This window comes from Macrobrachium rosenbergii, chromosome 6 (genome assembly GCF_040412425.1).
Source record: "Macrobrachium rosenbergii isolate ZJJX-2024 chromosome 6, ASM4041242v1, whole genome shotgun sequence".
Classification (NCBI taxonomy): domain Eukaryota; kingdom Metazoa; phylum Arthropoda; class Malacostraca; order Decapoda; family Palaemonidae; genus Macrobrachium; species Macrobrachium rosenbergii.
The window spans coordinates 8,230,049-8,257,023 of record NC_089746.1 but is presented as its reverse complement, the minus strand read 5'-3'; the positions used below and the strand labels follow the sequence as shown (position 1 = coordinate 8,257,023).

At 41.6% G+C, this 26,975-nt stretch overlaps 1 protein-coding gene across 2 annotated transcripts in view; it reads left to right on the top strand.

Annotated features, from left to right (window-relative positions):
• Positions 1–5,470: 5,470 nt before the first annotated feature.
• LOC136839140 (uncharacterized) overlaps positions 5,471–26,975 on the top strand; it is a 60,754-nt gene continuing 39,249 nt past the window's right edge. For both annotated transcript variants that reach the window (XM_067104815.1, XM_067104816.1), the window contains exons 1-7: positions 5,471–5,540; positions 5,883–6,349; positions 16,211–16,365; positions 24,806–24,984; positions 25,139–25,252; positions 25,556–25,702; positions 25,901–26,133. In XM_067104815.1, coding sequence (XP_066960916.1) covers positions 6,021–6,349; positions 16,211–16,365; positions 24,806–24,984; positions 25,139–25,252; positions 25,556–25,702; positions 25,901–26,133 — 1,157 coding nt within the window. In that variant the 5' untranslated portion in view covers positions 5,471–5,540; positions 5,883–6,020. The remainder of the gene's footprint in view (positions 5,541–5,882; positions 6,350–16,210; positions 16,366–24,805; positions 24,985–25,138; positions 25,253–25,555; positions 25,703–25,900; positions 26,134–26,975) is intronic.

Here is a 26,975-nt window from a genome sequence, read left to right as displayed (position 1 = left end):
GGTATTCAAATATCCCCGGAAATTGACTTTTTTTGGCTAATTGACAAAAGAAGATCAGTAGTAGCGTGGTGCATGTGTCACCTGGAGCCTAGGTATCAGTCAGTGACATGCCCCATTTTTCCTTTTTGTAGAGCTCTTTGCAGCAGAGCAGAATCCCCTAGACTTTCTTTTTCTACAGATTGCTGGTATTTGTCATTATTCCTAAGTCATTAATTCATTCATACTGCCCATATTTCACTTTGCTCACAACTTTTCATTCCTTTTTTTCACTTTCATAAATGATAAAATATGAATTTGCACCTTAGCAGATAGTTATTCTATTTGGACCATTGTTTTCTAGATTACTTGCCTCTCAGTGTCAGTTGCTAATTGAAAGTAATTCTGCTTATATTTTTCTGAGAGAAGGACTTTGCTTCTGTTGATGATTGATCATATGTATTTTAGGTTGTTATTGTACATAATTTTATGTATAGTACCAGATTGGTGTTGTAATGTACTGTAGATTTAGTGCTTACCACTAATGAGCAGTTAACTAACAACTTTGTTGAAGTTGGTTTGAAATCCTGTTATCCGACTAATGCAGATATATTTGGCTGTATTGTGAATGAATTGTAAGTTGGACTGTACTTCATACTGTATTTTTTATATTTTTCTACTTTGGTAATAGTGTCTTTAATTTTTTCACTTTACATTATTTTATAGGTGAGTTCATCTTCTTGTGTCAGTGAGTAAATAATTGTGTATTGCTGTGTTTGTATTTTATGACCTATCTGTTTGCCTCAGTTACTGTTATGGTAAACCTGGTAGGGGGATAGTGCCATCAGTGTACCTCATGCAGTGCACTGTAGGCATTACTTAAGGTTCTTTGCAGCATCCCTTCAGCCCCTAACTGCACCCCCACATATTCTTTTTACTGTACCTCCATTCATATTCTCTTTCTTCCTTCTTACTTTCAACCTTCATCTAACAGTTGTTTCATAGTGCAACAGTGGGATTTTTATTCCTGTTACACCTTTAAAATCTTTTACTCTCAGTTTCCCTTTCAGTGCTGAATGACCTCATAAGTCCCAGTGCTTGGACTTTTGGCTTAAATTCTATACTGTATTCCAAATTCCTATATTCCAGCTATGATAAATGTAATTTTTTAGATTTGCTTTTTTTCATACTTTATCCTCATCCCTTATAACCATATTTTTGGAATTTTTTTTTATATTACGCTACCGTTGCATATATTATGTATGGTAGCAGTTTTTCTACTTTGTGATACTGGTATTATACATACCTTATGGTGTGCAAAATGTGCATTTTTTTTATTAACTAAACTTTCTTAATTTTGCAGTATAATATGTCTCGGCGAATGCAGAAGTGTTAGGTGGGCCTTGTTATGCATCATGAGAGCTCTAGATAAGGAACCTCCCCCCTCCATCTTGTGTCATATCTGCTAAGAACAGGTATGCTGTCTTAACCTCACTGTGACTGGCCATCCACCGAGTGGTTGCTCCTCATGAGGATACATACAGGATGATGAGATGGGCCTAGAGTGCTGTGGCAGACATGCCCCTTTTCTCTTCTTTGAATCTTCAGCCAGCCTCCAGATCAGAAGCAGCATCCTTCTTAGCAGGCTGCAGAGGTTACAGGCTGCAGAAATGTGGTTTTGGAGAAGGTTGCTGAAAATATCATGGACAGAAGGGAAAACTAATGAAGTATTAGAGAGAGTAGGCACTGTGAGAGAACTTTTGGCTTCAGTGAGAGGTAGACAAATGCGGTTTGTGGGTCACATAGTGAGAAAACAAGAATTAGAACATCTTTCTCTCACTGGTAAAATCAATGGAAGGAGGCCGACAGGAAGACCTAGACAAAAATATATGGATGGATTGGTGAGAATGACTGGAGGAAGAATGTCTGCAGCTCAGTTGCTGCAGAGAGCCAGAAATAGAGAGGAGTGGCGAGCCATGATCGCCGACGTCCTTGGGGATATGGCACTTGGATAATGATGATGAGGGGTAAAGAAGTGCTCATTTTTAGACCATTTTGCAGCCTGGTTCTTCATAGGTCATCCCATCTGCCATCCGAGCCAGTTTGCCCATTCATTGCCTGCTGTGCTTACTGCACCACAGACAGATTGTAGATGGAAGCAGAGAGGAAGTGGGGCAAGGTGAAGCAAACAAGTATGCCCCTGCAGGGAAGGGCTTAAGTGCTGACTACTAAGGGGTTTCAAGCTGTGTATATCTCATCATCATCAAATGAGGTCTGCTCTCCGGTCACCTCCAGATGAAGCTATGAACTAATGATGAATCTATGAAGTACAGTGTAGATGAAACAATGAACTATAGCTGAAACAATGAACTATAGATGAAACTATGAACAGCAGATGAAACTACGAACTATAGATGAAACTATGAACAACAGATGAAACTCTGAAGTATAGATGAAACTATGAACTACAGATAAAATTATGAATTCTAGATGAAACCACGAACTACATATGAAGCTATGAACTATAGACAAACCATACTAAGCATAGATTCCGATTAGTAAGCCTGAGAGGGTGTAACAGAACACTGATAGAACAATTTTACACTTAATTCGGACATTATAATGGAAAAATGTTTGAATATAAACAATGAATTTGATTTTCTGTCAAAAATATTTTCTGCAAGATATATAAAAATAACTGGAAATTAAATAAAAATAATTGTTTTGAGTTATTACTGTAAAAGTAAGACTGTCAAGGGAAAGACTAATTTGAGAGTAAGAAATACTTTGAGGAAAAGGGATAATTCTTTTATATGAATTCGGTTGTTTGACATATTTATGACAATACAATTCAAGTACTGAAGGAACAAAAAGTAAATTATTATTATTATTTTTTTTTGGTCTATCACAATCATCCTATTCGACTGGGTGGTTTTTATAGTGTGGGGTTCCGCGTTGCATCCTGCCCCCTTAGCACACACTTCTGCACGAGTCCTGGAGCTACTTCGGCATCTAGTTTTTCCAGGTTCCTTTCCAGGGATCTTGGGATCGTGCCTAGTGTGCCTATGATTATGGGTACAATTTCCACTGACATATCCCATATCCTTATTATTTCTATTTTCAGGTTTCAATATTTATCAATTTTTTCTCCTTTCTCATCTACTCTGGTGTCCCATGGTATTGCCACACCAATGAGTGATGCTTTCTTCTTGACTTTGTCAATCAACGTCACGTCTGGTCTATTGGCACTTATCACCATATCTGGTCTGGTACCATAGTCCCAGAGGATCTTTGCCTGATCGTTCTATCACTCCCCCAGGTTGGTGTTCGTACCACTTATTACTGCAAGCTAGCTGGTGCTTCTTGCACAGGCTCCAGTTGAGGGCTCTTGCTACTGAATCATGCCTCTTTTTATACTGGTTCTGTGCAAGTGCCCGACATTCGCGTGCTATGTGGTTTATGGTCTTGTCTTTCACAATGCACTTCCTGCATATGGGTGAGATGTTATTTCCATCTATTGGTCTTTGGACATATCTAGTTCTTAGGGCCTGATCTTGTGCTACTGTTAGCATTCCTTCTGTTTCCTTCTTGAGTTCTCCCCTCTGTAGCCATTGCCTTGTTTCATTGGTGGCCAGTTCTTTTGTCTGTCTCATGTACTGTACGTGCATTGATTTGTTGTGCCATTCCTCTGTTCTGTTTTTCATTCTCCTGTCTCTGTATATTTCTGGGTCTTTGTCTACTTTTATAAGTCCTTCTTCCAATGCACTCCTTAGCCACTCGTCTTCATTGGTTTTCAGATATTGCCCCAGTGCTCTGCTCTCAATGTTTGATGCAGTTCTCTATGCTTAGTAGACCTCTCCCTCCTTCCTTTTGTGTTATGTATAGCCTATCTGTATTTGCTCTTGGGTGTAGTGCTTTGTGCATTGTCATGTGTTTTCTAGTTTTTTGGTTTATGCTGTGGAGTTCAGCCTTTGTCCACTCCACTACTCTGGTGCTGTATCTGATTACTGGTACTGCCCATGTGTTTACGGCTTTCGTCATGTTTCCGGCGTTGAGTTTTGACTTGAGTATCGCCTTAAGTCTGTGGGTATTTTCTTTCCTGATCATGTCCTTCACCTCTTGGTGTTTTATATTATCTCCTATTATTCCCAGATATTTGTATCCTGCCTCATTTATGTGTTTGATGCTATTCCTGTCCGGTAGCTTTATCCCAAATATCCCAGAAGAACTTTAATAAAAGTAGGAAGGCGGCAACCTCTGCCTTGGAGTAAAAACCCACAAGTTAATGCCCCCCCCCAAAAAAAATTTTTTTTAAGTGGGAAGGCAGCAAACTCTGGCATGGAGTATGGCAAGGTGGCAACCTCTGGTGTCGAGTATGGGAAGGTGGCAACCTCTGGCATGGAGTATGGAAAGGCAGCAACCTCGGACGTGGAGTAAAAACTAGTAAGTTATATGCTGCACACCCCCCAAAAAAAACTTAAAGATTTGGGAAGGTGGCAACTCTGGCATGGCGTAAAAACCTGCAAGTTAATGCCCCCTCCGCACAAAATTAAAGAAAGCGGGAAGGCAGCAACCTCTATCATGGAGTAAAAACCTGCAAGCTAATGCCCCTCCAAAAAAAAACTTTTAAAAAAGTGGGAAGGCGGCAACCTCTGGTGTGGAGTAAAAACCCGCAAGTTAATGCCTCCCCTGCAAAAATTAAAGAAAACGGGAAGGCGGCAACCTTTGTCATGGAGTAAAAACCTGCAAGTGAATGCCATCCCCCCCAAAAAATTTTTAAAAGTGGGAAGGCGGTAACCTCTGGTGTGGAGTAGGAAGGCTGCAACTGCTGCCGTGGGATATGGGAAGGCGGTAGCCTCTGGCATGGAGTATGGGAAGGCGGCAAATAAAACTTAAAGAATTGGGAAGGTGGCAACTCTGGCGTGGAGTAAGAACCTGCAAGTTAATACCCCAGCAAAAAAATTATAGAAAGCGGGAAGGCAGCAACCTCTGTCATCGAGTAAAAACCCACAAGGTAATGCCCCACAAAAAAAACAAGTTTGAAAAAATTGGGAAGGCAGCAACCTCTGGTGTGCCGTAAAAACCCGCAAGTTCATGCCCTCAAAAAAAAAAAAAAAATTGGGAAGCGCCAACCTCTGATGAGTGAAAAACCGCAAGTTAATGGCCCCGCCCTCCTCCCCCAATAAAAAAGTGGGAAGGCGGCAATTCTGGCGTCGACTAAAACCCACAAGTTAATGGCCCCCCAAAAAAAAAAAAAACTGGGAAGGCGGCACTGAATGGCTGGAAGTACCCTGGTACTTGGCTTTATGACCTAACTTTCACTAATCAGTCTGCCCATGGTTGGCAGAATATTTGGACACATGAGGACAGAAAAGAAGTGGAGGATATTTTCCAATATGGCATGCGAGTAAGCACATATAACTCACTTCTTGCGTATATGTCAATGTTTGTGTATGTGAGTGCGGTGTAGCGCTTCATTTGTTTATATTCGTTCTAGATCGTCATTTCGTCACTAATCAATGAACATCCAGCTACCGAGACGGGCGTTTACTCAAAGAACTAGGGTCTGGAACAGCTCAATTTGTAGAGAGTCTCATTTAATATTTTAAAAGATTTGATTGACTTCTTTATGTATGCCTAAGTAGCATAAAATAGTCTTTGTTAATTTATAATCTTTGACGGAAAATAAATTTCATTTCTGTAAAATGTAAAATATTCAGTGGATTTCCGTCGACGCTATGTGCAATGATCAGCACTACAGTAGTTCTAATAACATAACTTTATGAGATTCTTTTATTGTGAGTTAACATTTTTTATTGTATATGAATCTGAATATCTCAATAATGATTGTTATATGAATAAAAGGAATAGTCCCGTGAAATCATACTAAAAATTTATCTTTGCAGATTTATTGCGACCAAGGAGCGCACAAGCACCTGAGAATCAGTGTTTGAGTTGATGAACCCAAAACACTGATCGCGGACGCAAAGTCATCCAATTATTGGATAAAACCTAGAGTATTTTAATTTAAAAAGCATGTATTTATGACAGCAGAAGCCATGGAAATCGTAAGTGATCATCAGAACGTGTCTCTCATATCAGATGATCCTGTCACAGCAGTTACCGTGGGAGAGCCCCCTACCAAAAAGAAGCGGATAAGGGTCGACATGAAAACAAAGCTGGAAATTGTCGAAAAATTTGAAGGAGGCCAAAAGACAGCCGCTCTGTCAGAAGAATATGGAATTAGCCAACGGAGGATATACGACTTCTGTGCTGTTGTGAAGAAAATGAGAGCGCAAAAAGACACGGAAAACGATAATGATGAAACCACATCAAAACCGTTGGATCCACCGAAGATGAGACCTAATCTGAGGTAAGTTACCTACCCTGGATTGCTTTCACCAGTGCATACTGAAGTAAAATTTTACCCTTTTACCTTAAACCGGTGGAGCTAACCAAGAGCTTCGCATCTGGTATTACTTTGGAAATGATTTTTCCTATAGTATTTTGGTTGCTCATTAAGAATTTACTGTTGTTTTTGTCGGTCGACTGTAATTAACCAGTAAATAACCTCAGAAGTTGTACACTGGCCATCCTAGAATGTCATTGCTCATGTGCAGTGTTATAGGGGAGCTTTTGGTAAAAAGTGGAGCTTCCTTCACCGGCTGCCCCCTGACTATAAGCAACACGGCCTGCTAGATTAGGTTAGGTTAGGGTATGTTAAGGTAGTATAGTTCCTGTTATAATAGGTTTCCTTAGCCAATCCCTTCTTGAACATATGAGGCGTGCACTGGAATAACCAGGTTTGGGCACACCCCCTCAATTTTCGTTTTTTCGTCCCAAAGTCGGTTTCAGAACATAAACCTTGATGTGGAATGGCACGAAACCTTGTTTGCACACTGTAAACGCGTCCTTAAGCCATTTATAAATAATTTTTTGTAATACTGATATTTTTTGCTTGCAGACTTTTAATACTTATTGTTGCAAGACTGGACTGCTGCTGCATACTTGTACCAAAAGACAATTTTTAACTTACGTGTGACTAGTAGTGTTGAATTATCTCCAACTTGGAATTATTATTAGTGATACCTGCTAGCTACTAGTAGGAGCTACTAGTAACAAAAAAAAAAACACTAACAAACACTTACTGTTAGTATTAAGGAAAATTGATGCACTTACCTGATATTCATTATGACTTTTTGTTGTTTTGACGACTTGGACTCATTTTTTGCTATTAATGCCTACTAGTAGGAACAAGTACCAAGTAACAGTCATACACAAACACCCAAACTGAGCATGTATTATTATACTATGTTGTTTTTTGTACCTGAACAAATTGTTTTAATTGATTTTTTTTGGGGGGGAATAATCTTCTTGCCAATTTCTTACTACTTGCTACTAGTAGCAAGTAGTAGGAAATTTTACCACATTAACTCTCTGGGAAGGAAATGCGTCTAAAACGTTATAACATTACATTTTTGAGTTTGGGGCTCCTTTTATGCACAAATTCACAAAAGTAAATTAATATCTGAATTTGCTACTTGTTGGTGTCACTTAAGACACTTCTAGTAGCTAATGAACATTCCAAAAATTGTATCTGGGCTGCTTAAACCAATTTACTATTACCAACCAACAAACTCTCAATCGGAAAGTTACCTGTCGAGCATATAAGAGGTGAAAAACCATGTTCAAAATGTTTTAAATGCTTCAAAATGCTGTAGCACATTCAGTTTTTGCTACTTTCTAGCTTCTAGTAGCAAAAGCTGTAAAGTCTAATTTTTCTTACTACCCTAGCGTTCAAGTACAGTAAATTTGCAACAATTTTCATATAAATATTTTTGTTCATGACACTTACCTGCCAGATATATATATAGCTGTATTTCTCCGAAATCCGACAGAATTTCAAAACTCGCGGCACACGCAGTGTGTGGCCAGGTGGTTAGTACTCATTCCCGCGCTGGGAGGTGGGAATCGGGAACCATTCCCATTTTCTATTCAGATTTTCTCTGTCGCGTACTGTTAACATCTGTTACAGTACCTCCGCCTCTGGATTTCGTTAACTTGCTTATTCCCACTTAAGTATTCTCTTGACTTTTGGTTTTGATTCTTGGACTGTGGATTGTACACGCTTTTTTCTGGATTGTTGTGGATTTTGCTTTTGACCTCTCTTTAACTATGTCTGGTTCTAGTTCTGCTAGTTTCCGTGTATGTTGTATGAGTGATTGTAAGGTGAGGCTACCGAAAGCCGGTAGACCCTCACTCTGTTTGTTTGAGGTGTAGGGGGCATGTTTGTCTTATAGATGATCGATGTAAGGAGTGTGAACCTTTATCGGATGCGAGCTGGAAGTCGTATGATTCGTATGTTCTGCAAGTTGGGCGTGACAGGGTTAGGAGGTCTTCCTCCAGGGTGTGTGCAAGAGTCAGGTTATTTCCTCTCCTGATATTCCCAACGTAGTTGATGTTGCACCTGTCCCTGTGGTTTTGCCTTCGGGCCCTGATATTGTGTCTGTGGAGGGTTCGGCCCTGGCGCAGATCATGAGTTCTATCCGTGCGCTCGAGAACAAAGTGACTTCGCTCCAAAGTGCTGTGAAGTGTAGTGCTCCCCCCAGTGTTGTGGAGGGGGCGTCAGATCGGCCCCATAATGCTTCTAGGCCTGGACCGCTGTCAGACTCCCAGGACTCAGGGAGAAGGCATGTCGAAAGCCGCAAGAAGGTTACGGGGCTTCCACCGATCTGGCGTCCCTTCGGCAGTTCCTGTTGTCGCTTCCCAGGCTGCCAGAGATCGTGCTTGCGCGCGCATTCTCAAGGACTGCTTTTCGTCCTCCGGCGTCCTCCCGCGCAAGGGGGTGGAATTCTCGTAAGGACTCTCGTCCTCTCAAGAGGAGTCGTGTTCAAGAGGACGCTGCTCGTCAGTCTTCTTCGTCGGCTAGCTATTTTGATGCCTTTCCACCGCAGAAGAAGTCAGGATTTCGTCTGATGAGGATGTTTTGAGCGCCCCAGCCGCTCTATGGAGAGAACTTTCTTGCTCCTGTGAGGAAGAAGAAGGCGTCCCCTCGCCCATCGTCTTCCCATAGGATTGTCTCTCCTCCCAGACAGGATTCTTCGCCTGCTAAGAAGATTTTGTTGGAGATGCAGCGACAGTTGTCTTCTCTTATTGCCGAGAAAGACTCTGCTCGTCGTCGTCGCAAGGACTTGACTTTGCCTGTCAAGAGATCGAGGAAGTCTCCTTCTCCTGCCCGTTCGCCGTCTCCTTCTCCTGTTTCGTCGCCTTGTCGTCCTGTTAGCTCTCTTGCTCCTCGCCGTGACGCGGCTCGTCAACAGGGCGCCCGCGAGCTTCTTCACGTGACGCCTGGCCGCTCTTCAGGACGCTTCTGTTCAGGGCGCCGTCGGGGCGCTCTTCGGCTGGGCGTGACGCCTGACGACGCTCTTCAGGGCGCTCTCAAGTCGCTCCGCTGGGCGTTCCGCCGGTTGCTCTTCAGGACGTTCCGGAGCATTCTGTTTCTTCTGAGAAAGGAGATCCCTTCTTCGGATTGGACCTCAAGGCCTTCGTTCCCCTAAGGTGTTGGGTGACTCGTTTGCTTCTCCGGCTGTGGCGGGAGGTTTCTGCGGTCGGATCCTGCTGAAGTCGAGCTCGTCTGCTTCCTCTTCTTCGGACTACCAAGTTTTGACCAGCTTGCTTAAGGACTTGTTCGGGGACAAGTTTAAGCCTTCGGCTCCTCTTTCTCCTCCTTCTCAGCTAGCTTCCTCCAAAGCTAGGAGAGCTCCTGGTTTTTTGAAGATGACTTCTTCTTTGGCGACCAAGAGGGCTTTCAAGAAAGTCAACATGTGGATGGAGGAACGGAAGTCCCATGGCAAGACCTCTTTCGCTGTGCCTCCGTCTAAGCTTTCAGGCAAGGCTGGTATGTGGTATGAGACGGGAGAAGATCTCAGCCCTAGAGTTCCTTCCTCTTCTCAAGGGGATTTTACCAGTCTTGTCGACGCCTCCCGTAGGTCTCATCTGCCTACTGCTAAGGTTTCTTGGACCTTGTCAGAGACCGACCACCATCTCAAGGTCTCTTCCGCACCATGGAAGTGTTTAATTTCTTGGACTGGTGCTTGGGAGCCTTGGATCGTAAGCTCAAGCTCGGACTCTATTACTTTGGGAGCTCTAGTGTCCTTAACTGTATGGACAAGGCAGTTAGGGATGGATCTGAAGAGCTGGCGTCTCACTTTAGTACGGGCCTCTTAAAGAAGAGGGCCTTGTTTTGTGACTTCACTGCTAAGTCTGTCTCCCCTTCGCAAAAGGCAGAATTATTGTTCGCTCCCTTGTCCAACCATCTGTTTCCCCAGTCCTTGATTCGGGACATTTCCGCTAGTCTTAAGGAGAAGGCCACGCAAGACCTGTTGGCTCATTCTTCTCGACGTCCTCCAGCTCCTTCTTCTTCTTCGTCTGCTTCAGTGTTGTCATCCAGGAAGAAGAAGCCCTTTCGTGGAGGAACTTCTTCCTCTAGATCGTCTCCATGAGGAAGAGGTTTTACCAGAGGAGCGGCCCTCTAAACCTAGGGAAAAAGTGACTTCTGTCACCTCCAGACACCTGTAGGAGCCAGGCTTTTTTTTTTTCGGAAGCCTGGAGAACTCGAGGGGCGGACGCATGGTCTCTAACTGTCTTAGAGAAAGGTTACAAGATCCCCTTTCTCATGTTTCCACCCCTTTGCACGTCGCCCAGGGATCTGTCGCCGTCTTACCACCGAGAGAAGCAACAGATTCTTTTGGACCTCCTGGAGCAGTTGTTGGAAAAAAGAGCCGTGGAACAAGTTCTGAAGTTGGATTCTCCGGGGTTCTACAACAGGCTTTTCTTAGTCCCGAAACAGTCGGGAGAGTGGAGACCGGTCCTAGATGTAAGCGTCTTGAATCGTTTTATTTCAAAGGACAGATTCAAGATGGAAACGCCTCAGACGGTTCTAGGAGCCTTAAGACCAGGGGACTGGATGGTCTCTCTGGACTTGCAAGATGCGTACTTCCATGTTCCCATTCATCCTCAATCAAGGAAGTACCTGAGATTTGTGCTGGGGGACGAGTCTTCCAGTTCAGAGCTCTCTGCCGGTTTGTGCACCGCTCCCATGATCTTCACGGTGATCATGAAAAACGTTGAGGTGGCTTCACCTGGCGGGTGTTCGGGTGTCATTCTACCTAGACGACTGGCTCATACTGAGCCTCTTCTCGGAGAAGTGTCTGGAGGACCTGACTTTCACACTGAATTTGTGAAGTCCTTGGGACTTCTTGTGAACCAAGAAAAGTCCCATCTGATCCCGACGCAGTCCATCGTCTATCTGGGGATTCAGATGGATTCAGTGGCTTTTCGAGCTTTTCCATCCCGAGAACGCAACGGCTTTGCTTAAGCAAAGTTTCGTCCTTTCTAGGGAAAGAAACATGCTCGGTGAGGGAATGGATGAGTTTGCTGGGGACCATTTCCTCGCTGGAGAAGTTTGTTTCCCTGGGAAGGCTCCATCTCAGACTCTCCAGTTTTCTTGGCGGAGAACTGGAGGGACAAGGAGAATCTGGAAGAGATTTTGACGATATCTCCTTCTGTCAAGGGTCATCTGATGTGGTGGTGGTTCGACCCCTTGAAGCTTGCAGAAGGGCTTTCTCTTCGCCTTCAGAGCCCCGACCTAGTGTTGTTTTCGGACGCGTCCCAGGGAAGGATGGGGAGCAACACTAGGAGGGGAGGAAGTGTCAGGCACCTGGAGAGGGGAACAGGTGTCCTGGCACATAAACCTCAGGAATTGGGTGCTATCTTTCTGGCTCTTCAATTCTTGAAGCCCAAGTGGCAGGCAGAATTGTCCAGGTCAATTCGGACAATACCACAGCTCTAGCGTGCCTCAAAAAACAGGGGGTACTCGATCTGGATTCCCTGTTTATCTTCGCGAGGGAGATCCTGCTCTGGACTCATGCTCGAAGGGTCACTATTCTCACGAGGTTCATTGCGGGAGTGGAGAATATTCGAGCAGACCTTCTCAGTCGGCAAAATCAGCTGCTACCGACCGAGTGGACTCTTCACAAGGAGGTATGTTTGGAGTTGTGGAGAATTTGGGGACGCCCTCTAGTGGACCTCTTTGCCACGTCCAGGACGGCAAGACTTCCCCCTTTATTGCTCTCCTGTCCTAGACCCAGGAGCGTTAGCCATAGACGCCCTCCTCTGGGACTGGAAAGGACTCGACCTTTACGCTTTCCCTCCCTTCAAGATCCTGGGAGAAGTGATAAGGAAGTTTGCAACGTCAGAAGGAGCAAGGATGACTCTAATAGCCCCTTCTGGCCAGCAGCGGATTGGTTTCCAGAGACCCTGTCCTTCCTAGTGGATTTTCAAGAACGCTTCCATTGAGGGTGGACCTTCTCAAGCAGCCGCATTTCAAGAGGTTCCACCAAAACCTCTCCGCTCTGAGTCTGACTGCGTTCAGACTATCTCAAAGATTGGCCAGAGCAAGAGGCTTTTCGAGATCTGTGGCAAAGGCCATCGCCAATGCCAGGAGACCTTCTTGAATGCGGTCTACCAGTACAAGTGGTCTGTTTTTCAAGATGGTGCAGGAGTAAAGGAGTTTCCTCGTCCACGACCTCTGTACCTCAAATAGCTGACTTCCTTTTTTATCTGAGGCATAAGAATAATCTGGCAGTCTCGACGATTAAGGGCTATAGAAGTATGTTATCGGCAGTTTTTAGACACAGAGGCCTGAACTTGTGCGATAACAAGGATCTTCACGATCTATTAAGATCCTTCGAGACTGTCAAAATTCCTCAACTCAGGACACCTTCTTGGAATCTGGATGTTGTCCTGAAATTTCTTATGTCTAGTGATTTTGAACCTCTGTCTTGGCTTCCCTCAAAAACGTGTGAGGAAAGCTGTCTTCCTAACGGCTCTGGCGACAGCTAAGAGGATCAGTGAAGTGCAGGCTATTAGCAAACATATTGGCTTTAGGGGTCCTAATGCTGTATGCTCCCTAAATCCTTTGTTCTTAGCCAAGAACGAGAATCCTTCAAACCCTTGGCCTAAATCTTTTGAAATCAAAGGTTTGACGGAAATTCTTGGGCAAGAGTCAGAAAGAGTCTTGTGTCCTGTCAGGGCTCTTAAGTTCTACTTAGCCAAGACCAAGAATACTAGAGGCTCATCGGACAATCTGTGGTGTTCGGTGAAGAGACCTGATCTTCCCATGTCCAAGAATGCCTTAGCATTCTTTTTAAGAAGTGTTATTCGAGAGGCTCATTCCTCCTGCTTAGAAGGTGACATGAGACTTCTGAAAGTAAAAGCTCATGAAGTTAGAGCTATCGCGACTTCCATGGCTTTCCGGAAGAATATGTCTCTGAGTGATATTCTTGGTGCTACCTTCTGAGAAGTAATTCAGTGTTCGCTTCAAGATTACTTGCGAGATGTGAAGACGACATTTGAAGACTGCTCTTCGCTGGGACCGTGCGTTTCTGCAGACACTATGTTGGGAGAAGAAGGCAATACTCATCCTATCCTTTAGGGGTTAGGTAGTATTTTTAATCTTGTTGTTGTCTATTTCTGGTTTGTTGGGTGGCCATTGAGGTGGACATCCCAATTTTTAGCCTATGCTAGGTTCTTTTACCTTAGATAGGTCGGTCAGGTGGTTGGTTTTGCTCCTTCTCCCTCTCTGTATGGTAACATGATCTAGTCCTATTGTGGTCACGCCCCCTTGGACAGGTCATCTGGATCTCTCCAGCTTTATAGGTCCCTACCTTGCTGGAGACTCTGGATTAGCAGAAGCAGGCTTGGGTGACAGATAACCTCAAGTCAGCTATGCTAACAGGTAAGGAACCAAGTATCATTCGCCTACATTTATTTGTTTCCTAAATCCTATTCTGTCTCTTCCCACACCTCCTACGGTGGGATTCAGCTATATATATATCTGGCAGGTAAGTGTCATGAACAAAATGATATTTTAATGATAAAATAAGGTTTGTTCATACTTACCTGGCAGATATATATACTTTAGTGCCCTCCCGCCTCCCCTCTTGAGACAGTGGCACTAGAAAATCTGAATAGAAAATGGGAATGGTTCCCGATTCCGCCTCCCAGCGGCGGGAATGAGTACTAACCACCTGGCCACACTGCGTGTGCCATGAGTTTTGAAATTCTGTCGGATTTCGGAGAAATACAGCTATATATATATCTGCCAGGTAAGTATGAACAAACCTTATTTTATCATTAAAATATCATTTTTCTGAGAAACAAAATAATAATGTTGCTATGGCATTTTCTAAATTTTAAAACTTTGAACACGATTTTCTCGCTTTTTTAAAATGTACAAACCTGGTTATTCCAGTGGACGCCTCATATGGCTCCATATTAACTTGCTCATGCACAGAACCATTCCATAACAGGAACATGGCGGTCCAGTCTTTCTCCCATCGTTTCCAAAACTCCACATTCCCAAAGGGTCCTAAAAGTAAAGGAAAAATAAATTTCAAAGGTAATAGTCCGTGCAGAGCTCTTACTTAGAAATACCCTTAAGCCATTGTTGCATTTTGGACTTGAAAATATAATTATCCTACATTTTAATATGTGTTTTTAAGTTTTCTAATAATTGCTTCATTCGCAAGTGAGTTCTTGTAAGAGATAGTGGACCCCACCCTCATATAATAAAATTCAGGAACCACAGTGGGAAAGGTGGGTTTTTGGATGGGAAGAAACACAAAGCTTAATCTCACTGGTAGTTCTCAAGCAGATTAAGGTAAGTGTATGGGATATGTTCTAACAAATATTTTGCACAAGGGCAACAGCCAGGTGGCCTAGGTGAGGTTAATGTGGTCACTTGCAAATGAAACAAACATCATAAACGCTCTAAGCAGATGAAAACACAGGAAAGTGATATTTCAAGTCCAAAATGCATTAGTGGTTTATAGTAAAATTTTACCTATGTTTGAACCATACCCATGAATTGTATTAGTTGTAGTTCAAATGGAAAATTCTAACCTGACTTAGGCTTATTGTCCCAAACCTAATCTAAACATGACCAACTTGCCTTTTGAGTCTTATGTTCTTGTAGAGGTAATAGCTTACTTACAATATTTTAATTTGCCCATTGCATGAATTCTAGGTCCATATTAAGAGTCATTGTCTATATTTGTAAACTGCATTTACTGTAGTTTTTCTTTCCATCTAGGCTATTTCTGTCCACTTCCTTAGATTTCGAAATTGCTTCTTTCCCTTCCCTATAATGATATATTGAATTTGTTTCTGCTCTTGTTTGATAATTCCTGGTTATTTTTATTCATCTGTTTCTTCCAGCATTTTACGTATTTGGTAGTTTATTACTGTATATTCCTTTGTACTCCTCAAAAACATTACGTATTTGGCAAAACAGGAGACAACTACTGGCCCCCTCTATCTCAGTAACTACCTGTTTATGTACAAAATGGGCATTGTGCTTAGTACTAGTCCCTTGGCCTTAGGTATGAATGTAAAAACATAAACAAAAGATTGTATAAATATCATGAAAATATAGAAAAGGCAGTAAATATTCCGGTTGGTGACTGGCAGGAACTAGGCCGCAGTAATTGTCTGCAGTTTTACCTTGCATTCTTCCACTAAGTTATCTTGTTTTCATTTGAGACACCCTTATTTTCATTCTTATTGTATACACTGCTGCATAATTTAGTACCTATAGTATTATTCAGGCTACCCCAGTTTCTGTTCGTTGTAATATCTATTTTTGTTTTGCTTGTATTAAATACACGTACTGTACTGCTTGGAAGACTATTCCTTTCCAGTGCATTTTCCCAATTAACCCATTTTTAATACAGATGACATTAATTAATGTCATCATTACCAAGTCCAGCAATGCCAAGTGATGTTCTCAATAGAAATGTAGAAATGTTAAGGGACAATAGTATTTTTGCTTGTGAAATTATTTGGATGATGTGTTGGGGCAGAGGGATGTTTCGGTTCCATTTACCCTGCTATCAGACAGTACTACCTTGGATAGTATCAGAAGGACTGATTTTTGACATATTCTTTATGGTGAAATTAAGAAGTTCCCAATGCTGCAAGAAATGGGCATGAGAATAGTGTGGTATATGTTCTTAATAAATCTAAGTAAACTTAACACAGGAAGAGAGGAGTACAACCAGAAGTAATTGTAAAATACTGTTGCTCTTCCAACAAATATGCAACAGAACTTTACCCTCGCTTTCGTTTATTTTGAACAAATTTTTATTTTGAATACTTCAACTTTTTATTTCAGACCGTGGGTTGATAGTTTTGTCTTCCATACATCAGATTATGAGGGATATGTAACAAGTCACGAAATGCTTCTTCGGCTTATTCAAGAATTTGAATTGGACACCTATTCTGGATATGTTGTTAAAAAGACGAGGAGGAGTTATGGAAAAGAATTGGGTGAGGGTCTGGCTTGTTTTTCATAAATTATGTACATGAACTACTATATTTCCTTATTGTGCATGCAAGATGATTATATTACATTGTTGCATTGCACTTGTAAAAATTGACTTCAAACGTACTTGAAGGGTATACTGCGTTTTAACTTTGTGTTGTAGATCTTGTTTACAGTGAGTTACTCAGTCTTTATTTTGCTTGTGACCATTTTTTTATTTTTGAAGTTATTTGTGTGAAGTATCTTTTGTGGGAAGCTTTTATTTGGTGTAGGTATGTCATATATGAATCACAAAGTTCTTATATATTTACTAAAGGCATGATGCTTGGTTTGGGCAGATGGCTGAAAAGCTGCTTGAACTAGTAAGGTAGTGGCCATTACTGCATGAGCTATCCCCTCTCCAAGGATATCCCTGTCTTATGTGCTGAAACATTGATAAGCTGGTTTCATACAAAGTAATTGTGCATTTTGAGGGTTCTGCTTTTTTTTTAAATTTTCACCTGGCTCACCCATCTTTGGTGATATTAGAAGAAGTGCTATGATTTATTTTATATCATTGTGAGGAATTAACCTGGAATATGATCAGAATACAAAATAAAGGAATCTTTGAAGTGTTGATATAACCAGTTAGCAAACAGAGTGCTCTATTCCTTAGTGTAATTAACTGCATGGTATAATTTCATGTTTGTATGTATACATTTTTATTTTTGTATGAGTGATTTTTGTGCTCATAATTACATTGTGTGTGGTGGTTATTAATGATTTTTTTTTACTTTTTATTTATTTTCTACAAATGCAGTGATCTGTTTGTGAGTTAACCGTCTTATGAGAAAAGTAAGGGAAATTATAGCACATCTTTATGCTGTTACTTGTTTGATTTTTGTCCCTTCCCTAGCATGTCCATGGTACGAACAGGAATACTGTACTATTAGATATTCCTGTGGTGCAGGATATCTTCCATTCAGTAAAGTCTTGCAGAGGGGATGATTTCATGCAGAAATACATGATTAAGAATTATTCAGTTGGAGAATGACTTATGCAATCTGAGAGAAAGGGCAGCATGTCTAGAAAGTTTTTTGCCCTTTTGAGTTGGATAATTCTGCCCTCACAGTTGTCTGTTCCTTTCTATGTGGGCAAAAAATCCCTGCTAGTGGAGCTGAGCTAAGCCATCTCCATTTAGACTAGTTTACTGTTGTCTTCCACGCCAAAGAAATGATGAGTGACATATTTAGTGTTGGCTCAGTCAGTGGCAGATAGGCTTACACTGGCAGCCTGGAGTGATTGGGACAACTGAAAGTTTATGGAGCTTACAGAGGTGCTGAAACCACCAGTGTCATCGGTTTTGGCGGAAAAGACGTAGTGGTTCTAGTTTGAATCAGCACAACGAATGACTACTAAAGGTTAAAGCCTTCTCATTCACGTACCAGCCTTGGTAAAGCAAGTTTTTATAAGAAGTTTTCACATACCCCAGAGAAACTAGTGTACTCATTGAGAGGGAAACCTAGTTAATTGAAGTCAGAACACAAAGTTTTTGACTCCAATTGTTACCACTGACTGTGACTCCTAATTGTGTGGTACTACCTGCTCTGATTCCAACTCCTCAGTGTATGGTACCACTGAATTAAACTCATCTTTATAATTACAATAGTTATATTTTTAATACAATACTAACAAAGTTTACAACATGCTAGGTATTTCATTACTTCCAACATGAATCGTCAGACTACTTGTAGCACTAAATTGTTTAAGTTTTGGTATAAAGGCTTGGTTTTTTTTAGTCGACGAATACTTCACCCTATACATTACATTCAGGAGTAGTTGGTACATTTTTACAGACTCCAACATGGACTCCAGTAACCCACTATTGCTTCCAACTCAGAATCCATTACTCTTACTCCAAGTCCACCTTGATACCTTGTAAATTTCATGTGTCGGTTACTTGTTTCAACTTGCATTGAAAAGAATAGAAGTTTGTATGCTGCAGAAAATCAATAGTTGTTTTGTTGATATTAGATGTACATGTATGTGTACAACAAAAATGAAATCACAACATCACATTGGGTATAGGATAGCATATACATGTGACAAGAAAGCAGTATACAGTAGTCTCCTGCGGAGTATGTTGATGTGATGAACTTGAGGAAAATGTGGCTTGAGGTTCAGTCCAGTTATTTATTTTCTTCAAATATGGTGGAGTGTGGGGTCAAGTTTAATCTTTGGCAACTTTTAATGAAATAAATTTATCTTGACCGTGAAAATACTTCATTAAGATAAGTGATATTAATTTTAAGTAAAAATATGGAATACATTCACATGCATAGTATTATTGATTGACATTCGAAATATATTGTCCATTCATTCACTGTCATGAAAGTATTGTGGAGTGTAAGAATTATGTTGATGCAGTTTTGGAAACCGTGATGTGGTAGTTTAAATGATGCTTTCAGAATTATTTTTTTATGTATATTGAAGCTGTCACAATTTTGATGTTAGAATAATGGAAAAATAATTCATATTATCAGGTTAACTGGTTGCATTAAACATTCAGAAACATAGATTGTATTATACAGGTACACAGGCAGTCCCTGGGTTACGCTGTTCTGCGTGTACGTCACTTTTCAAATGTATTCATTAAAAAATTGGTTCCGGGTTACAGTGGATGTTCTGACGCTACGTTGTCGTCTTATGACGGAACATAACAGTTAAAGTAAATACAGCTACAATATAAAGTCGAAATTACAAAGCTATAGTTTCTAACTAGTTTGGCAGCTAAAATCTGAAAATTCGCAGTAGAGATTCTTTTGCATTGGTGTAGGTAGATAGTCCAGCCCACTTTCGGGAAAGAGAGGAACAACTCAGCAAAACACTTCAATTTGTTTCTGACGACAAGGTTGTTAGCTCTCAGCTAAATTTGGATTTCGTTAACGGTGTTGATTGAGATCAATTTGGTGAAGTATATTTACTTGGTAGCCTTTCGGCAATTATTTAGGGTTAGGGTTTTTTCTTAAGACCTTAGTTCTTTCAGTGTTTGACAAGTTTTTCCTTACTTTGACTTTTGGTTGCTGACTTGTCTGACGATGTCTGACGCAAGTATGTCTTCGACTCGTTATTGCAGCAAAGGCTGCAATACAAGGTTAGCTTCAGCGAAATATGCCTCACATACAATTTGCACTGATTGCAGAGGTCAAGTTTGTTATTTAACTTTAACGTGTGAGGAATGCAGAGATTGGGACCCTAAACAATGGAAAACTTTAAGTTCTAATCTATCTAAGTTAGAGGGGAGAAAGGCATCTATTAGGAATGACAATAAGACCACAGTTAGCCAGGATTCTGATAAGTCTTCTGTCAATATCGATGTACCTATTATTTCTGCTTCTGTATTATCCCCTATTCCCAGTTCTCTAGCTGTACCGCCTGATCCTTTACCCAGCTCCCAACCTTCCGACCCCAATGCCATTGCTAACCTAGAGTCAAGATTTGACTGTAAGTTTGAGTAATTGTGAATTCTATGGCCCAGTTGGGGTCTTCGGTTCGTGCCCTAATGGATCAAGTTAATAAAGGTGGTGCTATCAGTGCAAGTGAAGTGTTAGTGGAGGAGCTGGCTGTCCGTCCTGCTGACTCTCCTAGGCATAGGTCCCTGGCACACTCCCCTGAACCTGGGAGAAGCCACACCAGAGGCCCAAGGGAGGTTGGTGGGGTCTGCCCACGGGTAGTTGGCCCCTCAGTTGCTCCTGTTGCAAAGTCCCAGGGCGTAACAGACAGTCATTGGAAAGGTGTCTTTTTGGAGGTGCATCATCTTTCTTCAAGTTCGAAGGCATCTAGCCCTGATGTCAGGCGCCAATGGTGCATGAGTGATAAATCTAGGCCATTGAAAAGGCCAGCAATGGATGTATCCTGCACCTCTCAGAGATTGATCATCTACTTTGAAACCTCTTCAAGGTGTTTGAAGTAATAAGTTTCTTGGATTGGCACGAAAAATACAGGACTGTTCGTCTCTCCCTGAGAACTTCGTCTCGGACGCTCTGGGTGTTCTCTCTTGCTCCGATAAAGGTGTTAGAGATAGTTCTAGGGAGCTAGCCTCTCTTTTTACATTGGGTGTTTTAAAAAAGAGAGAGTTATGGTGTTCATATACCACCAAAGGAATGACTACATCACAGAAGTCTGCTCTCCTTTTTTCTCGCTTGGTGAAGGATTTTCTGTTCCCACAGTCGACAGTTAATGACATTGTTTCTCATCTACACAAAAAATCGACACAGGACCTTCTATCTCAGTCAGCAAGACGTCCTAAGGACCCTCCTTTGTTTAGTGGGAAGTTGGCCTCTCCTCTACAGCCTCATCCCTCTCGTGGGGGGAGAGCAAGATCTTCCAGACCACATTCCAATGTTCGCATTATGTCGTGAACAGTTAAGAAGTCTGCATCGAGACCCTCATCAAGAAAATGAAGGCCTAGTCCTTTGTGCTCCAGTGGGTGCCAGACTCCAACTATTCTGGGAAAAATGGAATGAAATGGGAGCGGAACAATGGATCATACAAGTCCTCAAGGAGGGCTAAGCTATCCTTTTCAGGGAAAAACCGCCTTTAGTCAAAAAGCCTATTGTCTTGACCACCTACTCCTTAGGCTCAAAGAGGCTCGCGGCCCTCTCGGAGGAAGCTTCCGCCCTTCTCAACAGGAAGGCTGTAGAGATAGTCAAGGATGTAGATTCAGAGGGATTCCACAGTCGCCTCTTTGTGGTTCCCAAATCATCGGGAGGATGGAGACCGGTCCTGGACGTAAGTACGCTGAATGTCTCCGTTCAGAAGACATAGTTCAAAATGGAAACCAGTCATTCCATTCTTGCATCCATTCGTCAAGGAGACTGTCTGGTCTCGATAGATATGCAGGATGCGTACTTTCACATCCCTGTTCATCCGGATTCGAGGAAGTACCTCAGATTCATTTTCCAGGACCGAGTCTTCCAGTTTTGAGCGCTATGTTTCGGGTTATTGACAGCCCCTCAAGTTTTTACTCGCGTTCTCGCTTTCCTGGCAGGGTGGCTCCATCTCAGGGGCATCAACATCGCACTCTACCTAGACGATTGGCTCCTTCTCTCCCTGACGAAGGATCAGTGCAAGGAGGACCTTCGCAAGACCCATTGCCTAGTCAACAATCTAGGTTTGCTCATCAACCATCAGAAATCCCAACTGGCTCCTTCTCAGGAGATAGTTTTTTTTGGCGATGACGCTGAACTGTAGCTTTCGGGCTTTTCCATTCTCCAAGAGAGTGGAATCCTGTCTGAAAACCGTAGACGAGTTTCTCTCTCTCCAGACTTGCTCTGCCAACAGATGGATGAGTCTCCTAGAAACTCTAGCCTCCATAGAACAATTTGTATCCCTGGGAAGGCTACATATGAGAGTTTTTCAGTTTTTTCTTCGAGACAGCTGGGACAGGAAACGTCACCCAGACTCGTTTGTGTTTCCTGTAACTTCCAAAATAAAGAAGCACATGCTCTGGTGGAAGAGAAGACAGGCTGCTGGAAGGGAAGTCCCTTCTTATCCAGAACCCATGCCTAAGCTTTTATGCAGACACATCAGACTTAGGCTGGGGAACTCTCTTAGGAGACAAGGAGGTCTCCATAAATGTGAAAGAGTTAAAGGCAATTATTTGGGATTGCAAGCCTTTGCCTTGGAAGTTTCCGGGAAGACAGTAGCAGTCCATTCGGACAATACCACAGTGCTGTCCTACATAAGCAAGCAAGGGGAACAGATTCCTTCTCCCTTTGCGAGACAGCAAGGGATCTTCTACTTTGGGCAAACCAGAATTGGATGAAATTAGTAACGAGATTCGTCCAAGGCGGACTGAATGTTCTGGCAGACCAGCTAAGCAGGCACGATCAAGTAATTCCCACGGACTGGACTTTAGGTCCACAGGTTTGCCTGGATCTTTGGAGACTGTGGAGAACTCCGACTTTGGGTCTCGTCTTGACTTCTAAAAATCATCGTCTACCTCTTTTTTGTTCGCCAGTTTCAGACCCCTTAGCATGGGCGACTGATGCCATGTTGCAGGAGTGGTCAAACAAAGATCTGTATGCCTTCCCACCATTCGGGATATACGAAAAGTCCTGAACAAGCTCTGGTCACACCAAAATGTGTTGATGACACTAATAGCCCCATTCTGGCCTCTAAGGGAATAGTTCCCGGATCTTCTGGAGATGTTGGTAGACTTTCCAGGGCTTCTACCACAAAAATACAATCTGCTCAGACAACCCCACTTCAGACGTTCCATCTAGGGTTGTCAAATCTAGCACTGACAGGTTACAGACTGTCAAAAAATTACTCAGAGCCAAGGGATTTTCAAAGGCAGTTGTGGACTCTATTGCAAGATGCAGACGCCAGTCATCCGCCAATGTCTATCAGCATAAGTGGTCCATATTCCGCACTTGGTAAAGAAGTAATGGCATCTCGTCTACTAAGATGTCTTTAACGGAAATCGCTGAATTCCTGTTGTATCTGAGGCCCACCAGAGGTTTGTCTCTGTCTACAATTAAAGGTTACAGGTCCATGCTTAGCTTGGTGTTCCAACATAGGGGCCTGGACCTTTCTGCCAACCAGGATATTTCCAGTCTTATTGGATCATTTGATAAGTGTAAGACAAGGGATTCGCAACCAGTATCTTGGAACCTAGATGTGGTTCTAAAATGGCTCTCTAGCCTTGCCTTTGAACCTCTCAATTCCACATCACTTATGAATCTTACAAAGAAGACCCTCTTCCTGGTAGCCTTAGCCACTGCTAAGAGAGTCAGTGAGATACAGGCAATTGACAAAAGAGTCGGATTCGCTCAAGGAGAAGCAGTTTGCTCTTGTATGCTTGAGTTTCTTGTAAAAAACGAGACTCTGTCTAAACCTTGGCCTCGTTCTTTTCGTATAAAGAATTTAGTGGAAGTGCTTGGTTCGGAGGTTGAAGAGAAAGTGCTTTGTCCAGTAAGGACTTTGAAGTTTTACCTGCATAGGACTGAAAGAATAAGGGGACCCTCCAGTAACCTATGGTGTTTGGTCAAAGACCCTTCGCAACCCCTTACGAAGAATGCCCTTTCTTTCTTTCTAAGGGATCTCATTCATGAAGTGCATTCTCAGATTGAAGAAGAACTTCCTATTCTAAAAGTTAGAGCTCACGATATTAGAGCCGTAGCTACATCGTTAGCTTTTGAGGACAATCTCTCCCTCTCTTCCATTCTCCAAATGACTTATTGGAAATGCAAGTCAGTGTTTGCTTCCCATTACTTAAAAGAAGTGGAAACTGTTTTTAATAATTGCAGTACCCTAGGGCCATTATCGGTGGCTGGCATGGTATTGGGGGAGGAAGGGTAGGAAGTGTCCCTTCCAGTCTAATTCTCTTCACCTTGACATAGGTCATTGAGTCTCTGGGGAGTCTGGGGTTACTATGTGCTTGGATAATACCCACCAGTTTTGTGTTTTTTAATGGATGGGTGATGTTGTTTTTAATCTTTGGTGTAGGTAATAAATGTTGTTTGTCTGGCTGTCTTTTTTTGATGGTATTGCACCCAGGGCTGGGGCAAATTTTGTATGCTTTGCTGGTGATTGGAATTGTCCTTCGCTTAAAACTCCCACTTATGTAGCAGGCGACTCTAGGCTATACTGCTGCGCCGCTGCGGTTAAGGTGAGCGCCAACCAGAGGCAGTACCCCCCTGCAACAGCTCTTCTAACGGGTAAGGAAACAACAAGTATTTTCTCAATACTAGCAAATTTTCTGTTCCCAAATTCATTGCATTTACTAATGTTTTGGGGTAGAAGATGTCCATGCATCCCACCTCCTGTCAATGTGGGCATCAGCTATGTAATTACTTGGTAAGTTACTTATATAAAAATGACATTTTTATAATAAAATAAAGTTTATATATACTGTGCTTACCAAGTAATTACAGAATGGAAGCCCACCCTCCTCCCCTCGCAAGGTCACTTAGCCACAAACAAATTGAAGTGCTTTGCTGAGTTTCTTCTCTTTCCCCAAAGTGGGTGGGACTATCTACCTACAAGCACTGCCATGAATTTTCTAGTTTTAGTTGCGGAACTAGTGAGAAACTATAGCTATGTAATTACTTGGTAAGTATATATAAAACTTTATTTTATTATAAAAATGTCATTTTGGAGGTTTTTAGATGCACACCACATCAGAATGCAGGTAAAATACTGTACAGTACAGTACACCCAGAGGATTAAAGGTAAGGCTTTCATCACTTTATTTCTCATTTTTATACATTTTTCTTGCGACAATCTGGGTTATGTAATTTTCCGGGTTACAACGCGGTGTCGGTTTTGGATTTTTTCTGAAATGTATTTGGCCTGGTACATTTTTCCTTTAATCCCTCCTTTCTACATGTTTTTTAAGTGTTTATGAGCATTTGGGGAGAGTATTTAATAATCTGTTACTTTTATATGGTTTTATTTAAGATTTGAGGAACCTGCCAGGAAAGATTCGGTGGCAGGACTCACAGGATGGTGCTCGTCCACAGCTCAAGTGTGATGGGATTCCATTTATTATTATGGGTGCGAGGACTTTAGAGTGTGACTTTGGCCCTGACAGAGAGAAGAAAAGGAGAGCAGAAAGAGCTGCTATGCATGAAAGGATGGTGAGAATGTTTTCTTTCAGAATTGTTTTTCATGTATCATAGGGGAATTGATTTGGATTTATAGAAATAAAAATGTTAAGTGCAAAAAGTTCCAAGATTTATCGTTCGTCCTTTTTATCCAAGGTTTATCATATATACATTTTATCTCAAACAGAAAGATCTTCCTCCTCATGCAAGAAAGCAGAGGCGTCGATTCAAGGCTACTAAGAAGATTGATTGCCGTGCCAAAATTTACATACGTCACATTGTGAAATTTCCAGAATACGAGGTAAACAGTAATTGCTAACATTTATGCTATAAGGACTTGTGTGTCCTTATACTTACTTACACAGTATATTTTCTTTGATTTCAAAGATCTTAAATTTTCAATGCCAGCAACACAGCTAACTAGTGGCTTCCCCCACCCCATTGTTTTTTTGTTTGAAGAGTAACGTCGCAGCTTGTAGTAACAACTGATAACTTTTCATCATTTAACTTCACATTAGTTATGAAAGGTTCAATTTTCAAAGGACAAAGAAAAACTTGATTCTGTTTAGAGTTTTTAATTGAGTGATTGTTCTCAAAACTTCAGTTTACTGACGCTATAAAAGACAGGAGACAGCGGGAAGTAATGGCTGTGCGAATGCAGCATGATTTCAAGAGAAGAGAGGATGTTGAAATAGAGCATCAGTACCTTGTCCAGCTTCCTACTCATCATGATAATCATATCTTAATTGAGGTACTTGATTAAGTGTTAAAAATGACAAGTGAATTTTAGTCCTATAGTGTGTGGAGCAGGTTTGATTTATAGTTACTGAAAATTCTGAATATAAGCATTATACCATATCTTTTCAGTGTAAAAATAATGAGGGTAATATGTATATTAATTTTACTGTGCACTGTAGAAATGTTTCCTTCTTTTAAAAAAATACTTCAGCCTGTACCACTAGTGTCGCCCGTAGACCACCACTTAGCTGCTTACATCCACAAGGTTGTGATTGAAGATCACCTTTACAGTTCAAGGGAAGTGAAGACACTTTTACGTGATTATATGCTTTCCAGTGAAGAACTTTTCAAGGATAAACCCCCTCCTCCAAGAACCAATGGGAGATACTGGCCCACACTAATGCACATCAGGAACCTTATGCTTCTAGCCCTCATGCGTCACAGGTATGAATTTCACAAAATGTTGCTGTGTGTGAACTAGCCCTTGCTATTTTTGTGTATACAAGAACATGCGCCAACTTCGAAGGTTTGTTGAATGCAAAAATATTTAAAGGGCTGTTTGTGAAAGTTATATTATTATCATTATTATTATTTATAATGTTAACTCACTTTTATGGAACAAGTCCAAAAGCCCTTTTATATGACTTGCAGCTTCCACAGCATAGAATGTTAATAGTGAGTATTTTGAACATTATAGGATTAGAAATGTAGTTATTAGAGACATGATTTTGAAGTGAAAGCCCTCTCCTTTATATTGCATGTAATGTGGATTGTTGAAATGGTAGGGAGGGAGGGTGTGAAGAAGGGAGGGCTGATTCACACCACAAGCAAAACTAACTACCTTGGTAATGTATTGATTATGGTGCTTGGAATATGAGCGCTCAAACTAGGTAACATGCATGTTTTGGAGGGTGAGAGAGAGATTTGTGTTAGATAGCCAATCAGCATAGCAGAAAGATCAGTGTTTATAGAGAGAAAGTGGAAAATACCAGTCAACTTTGCCATATCAATAAATTTTTTCGCTATGATTTTATGGTAAAATTAAGTTTAACATGAAGACAAATATAGCTAGGTACATGAGCTTGTCCTTTCAGTTCCATTGCCACTTAATCGTTATTATTTAATGGCTTTTCATCATTATTGTTTAGGCTAATGGCTTTTCATTCCCTAGTTTACATAGCATTGTTATCTTTGTGTGAATAATGCAGATTCATACTCTCTAATAGTGTTACATAGTTTTGACTTTTGGTAAACACTTTCCAAGGTACCAGAGACCCTGAAAGTAT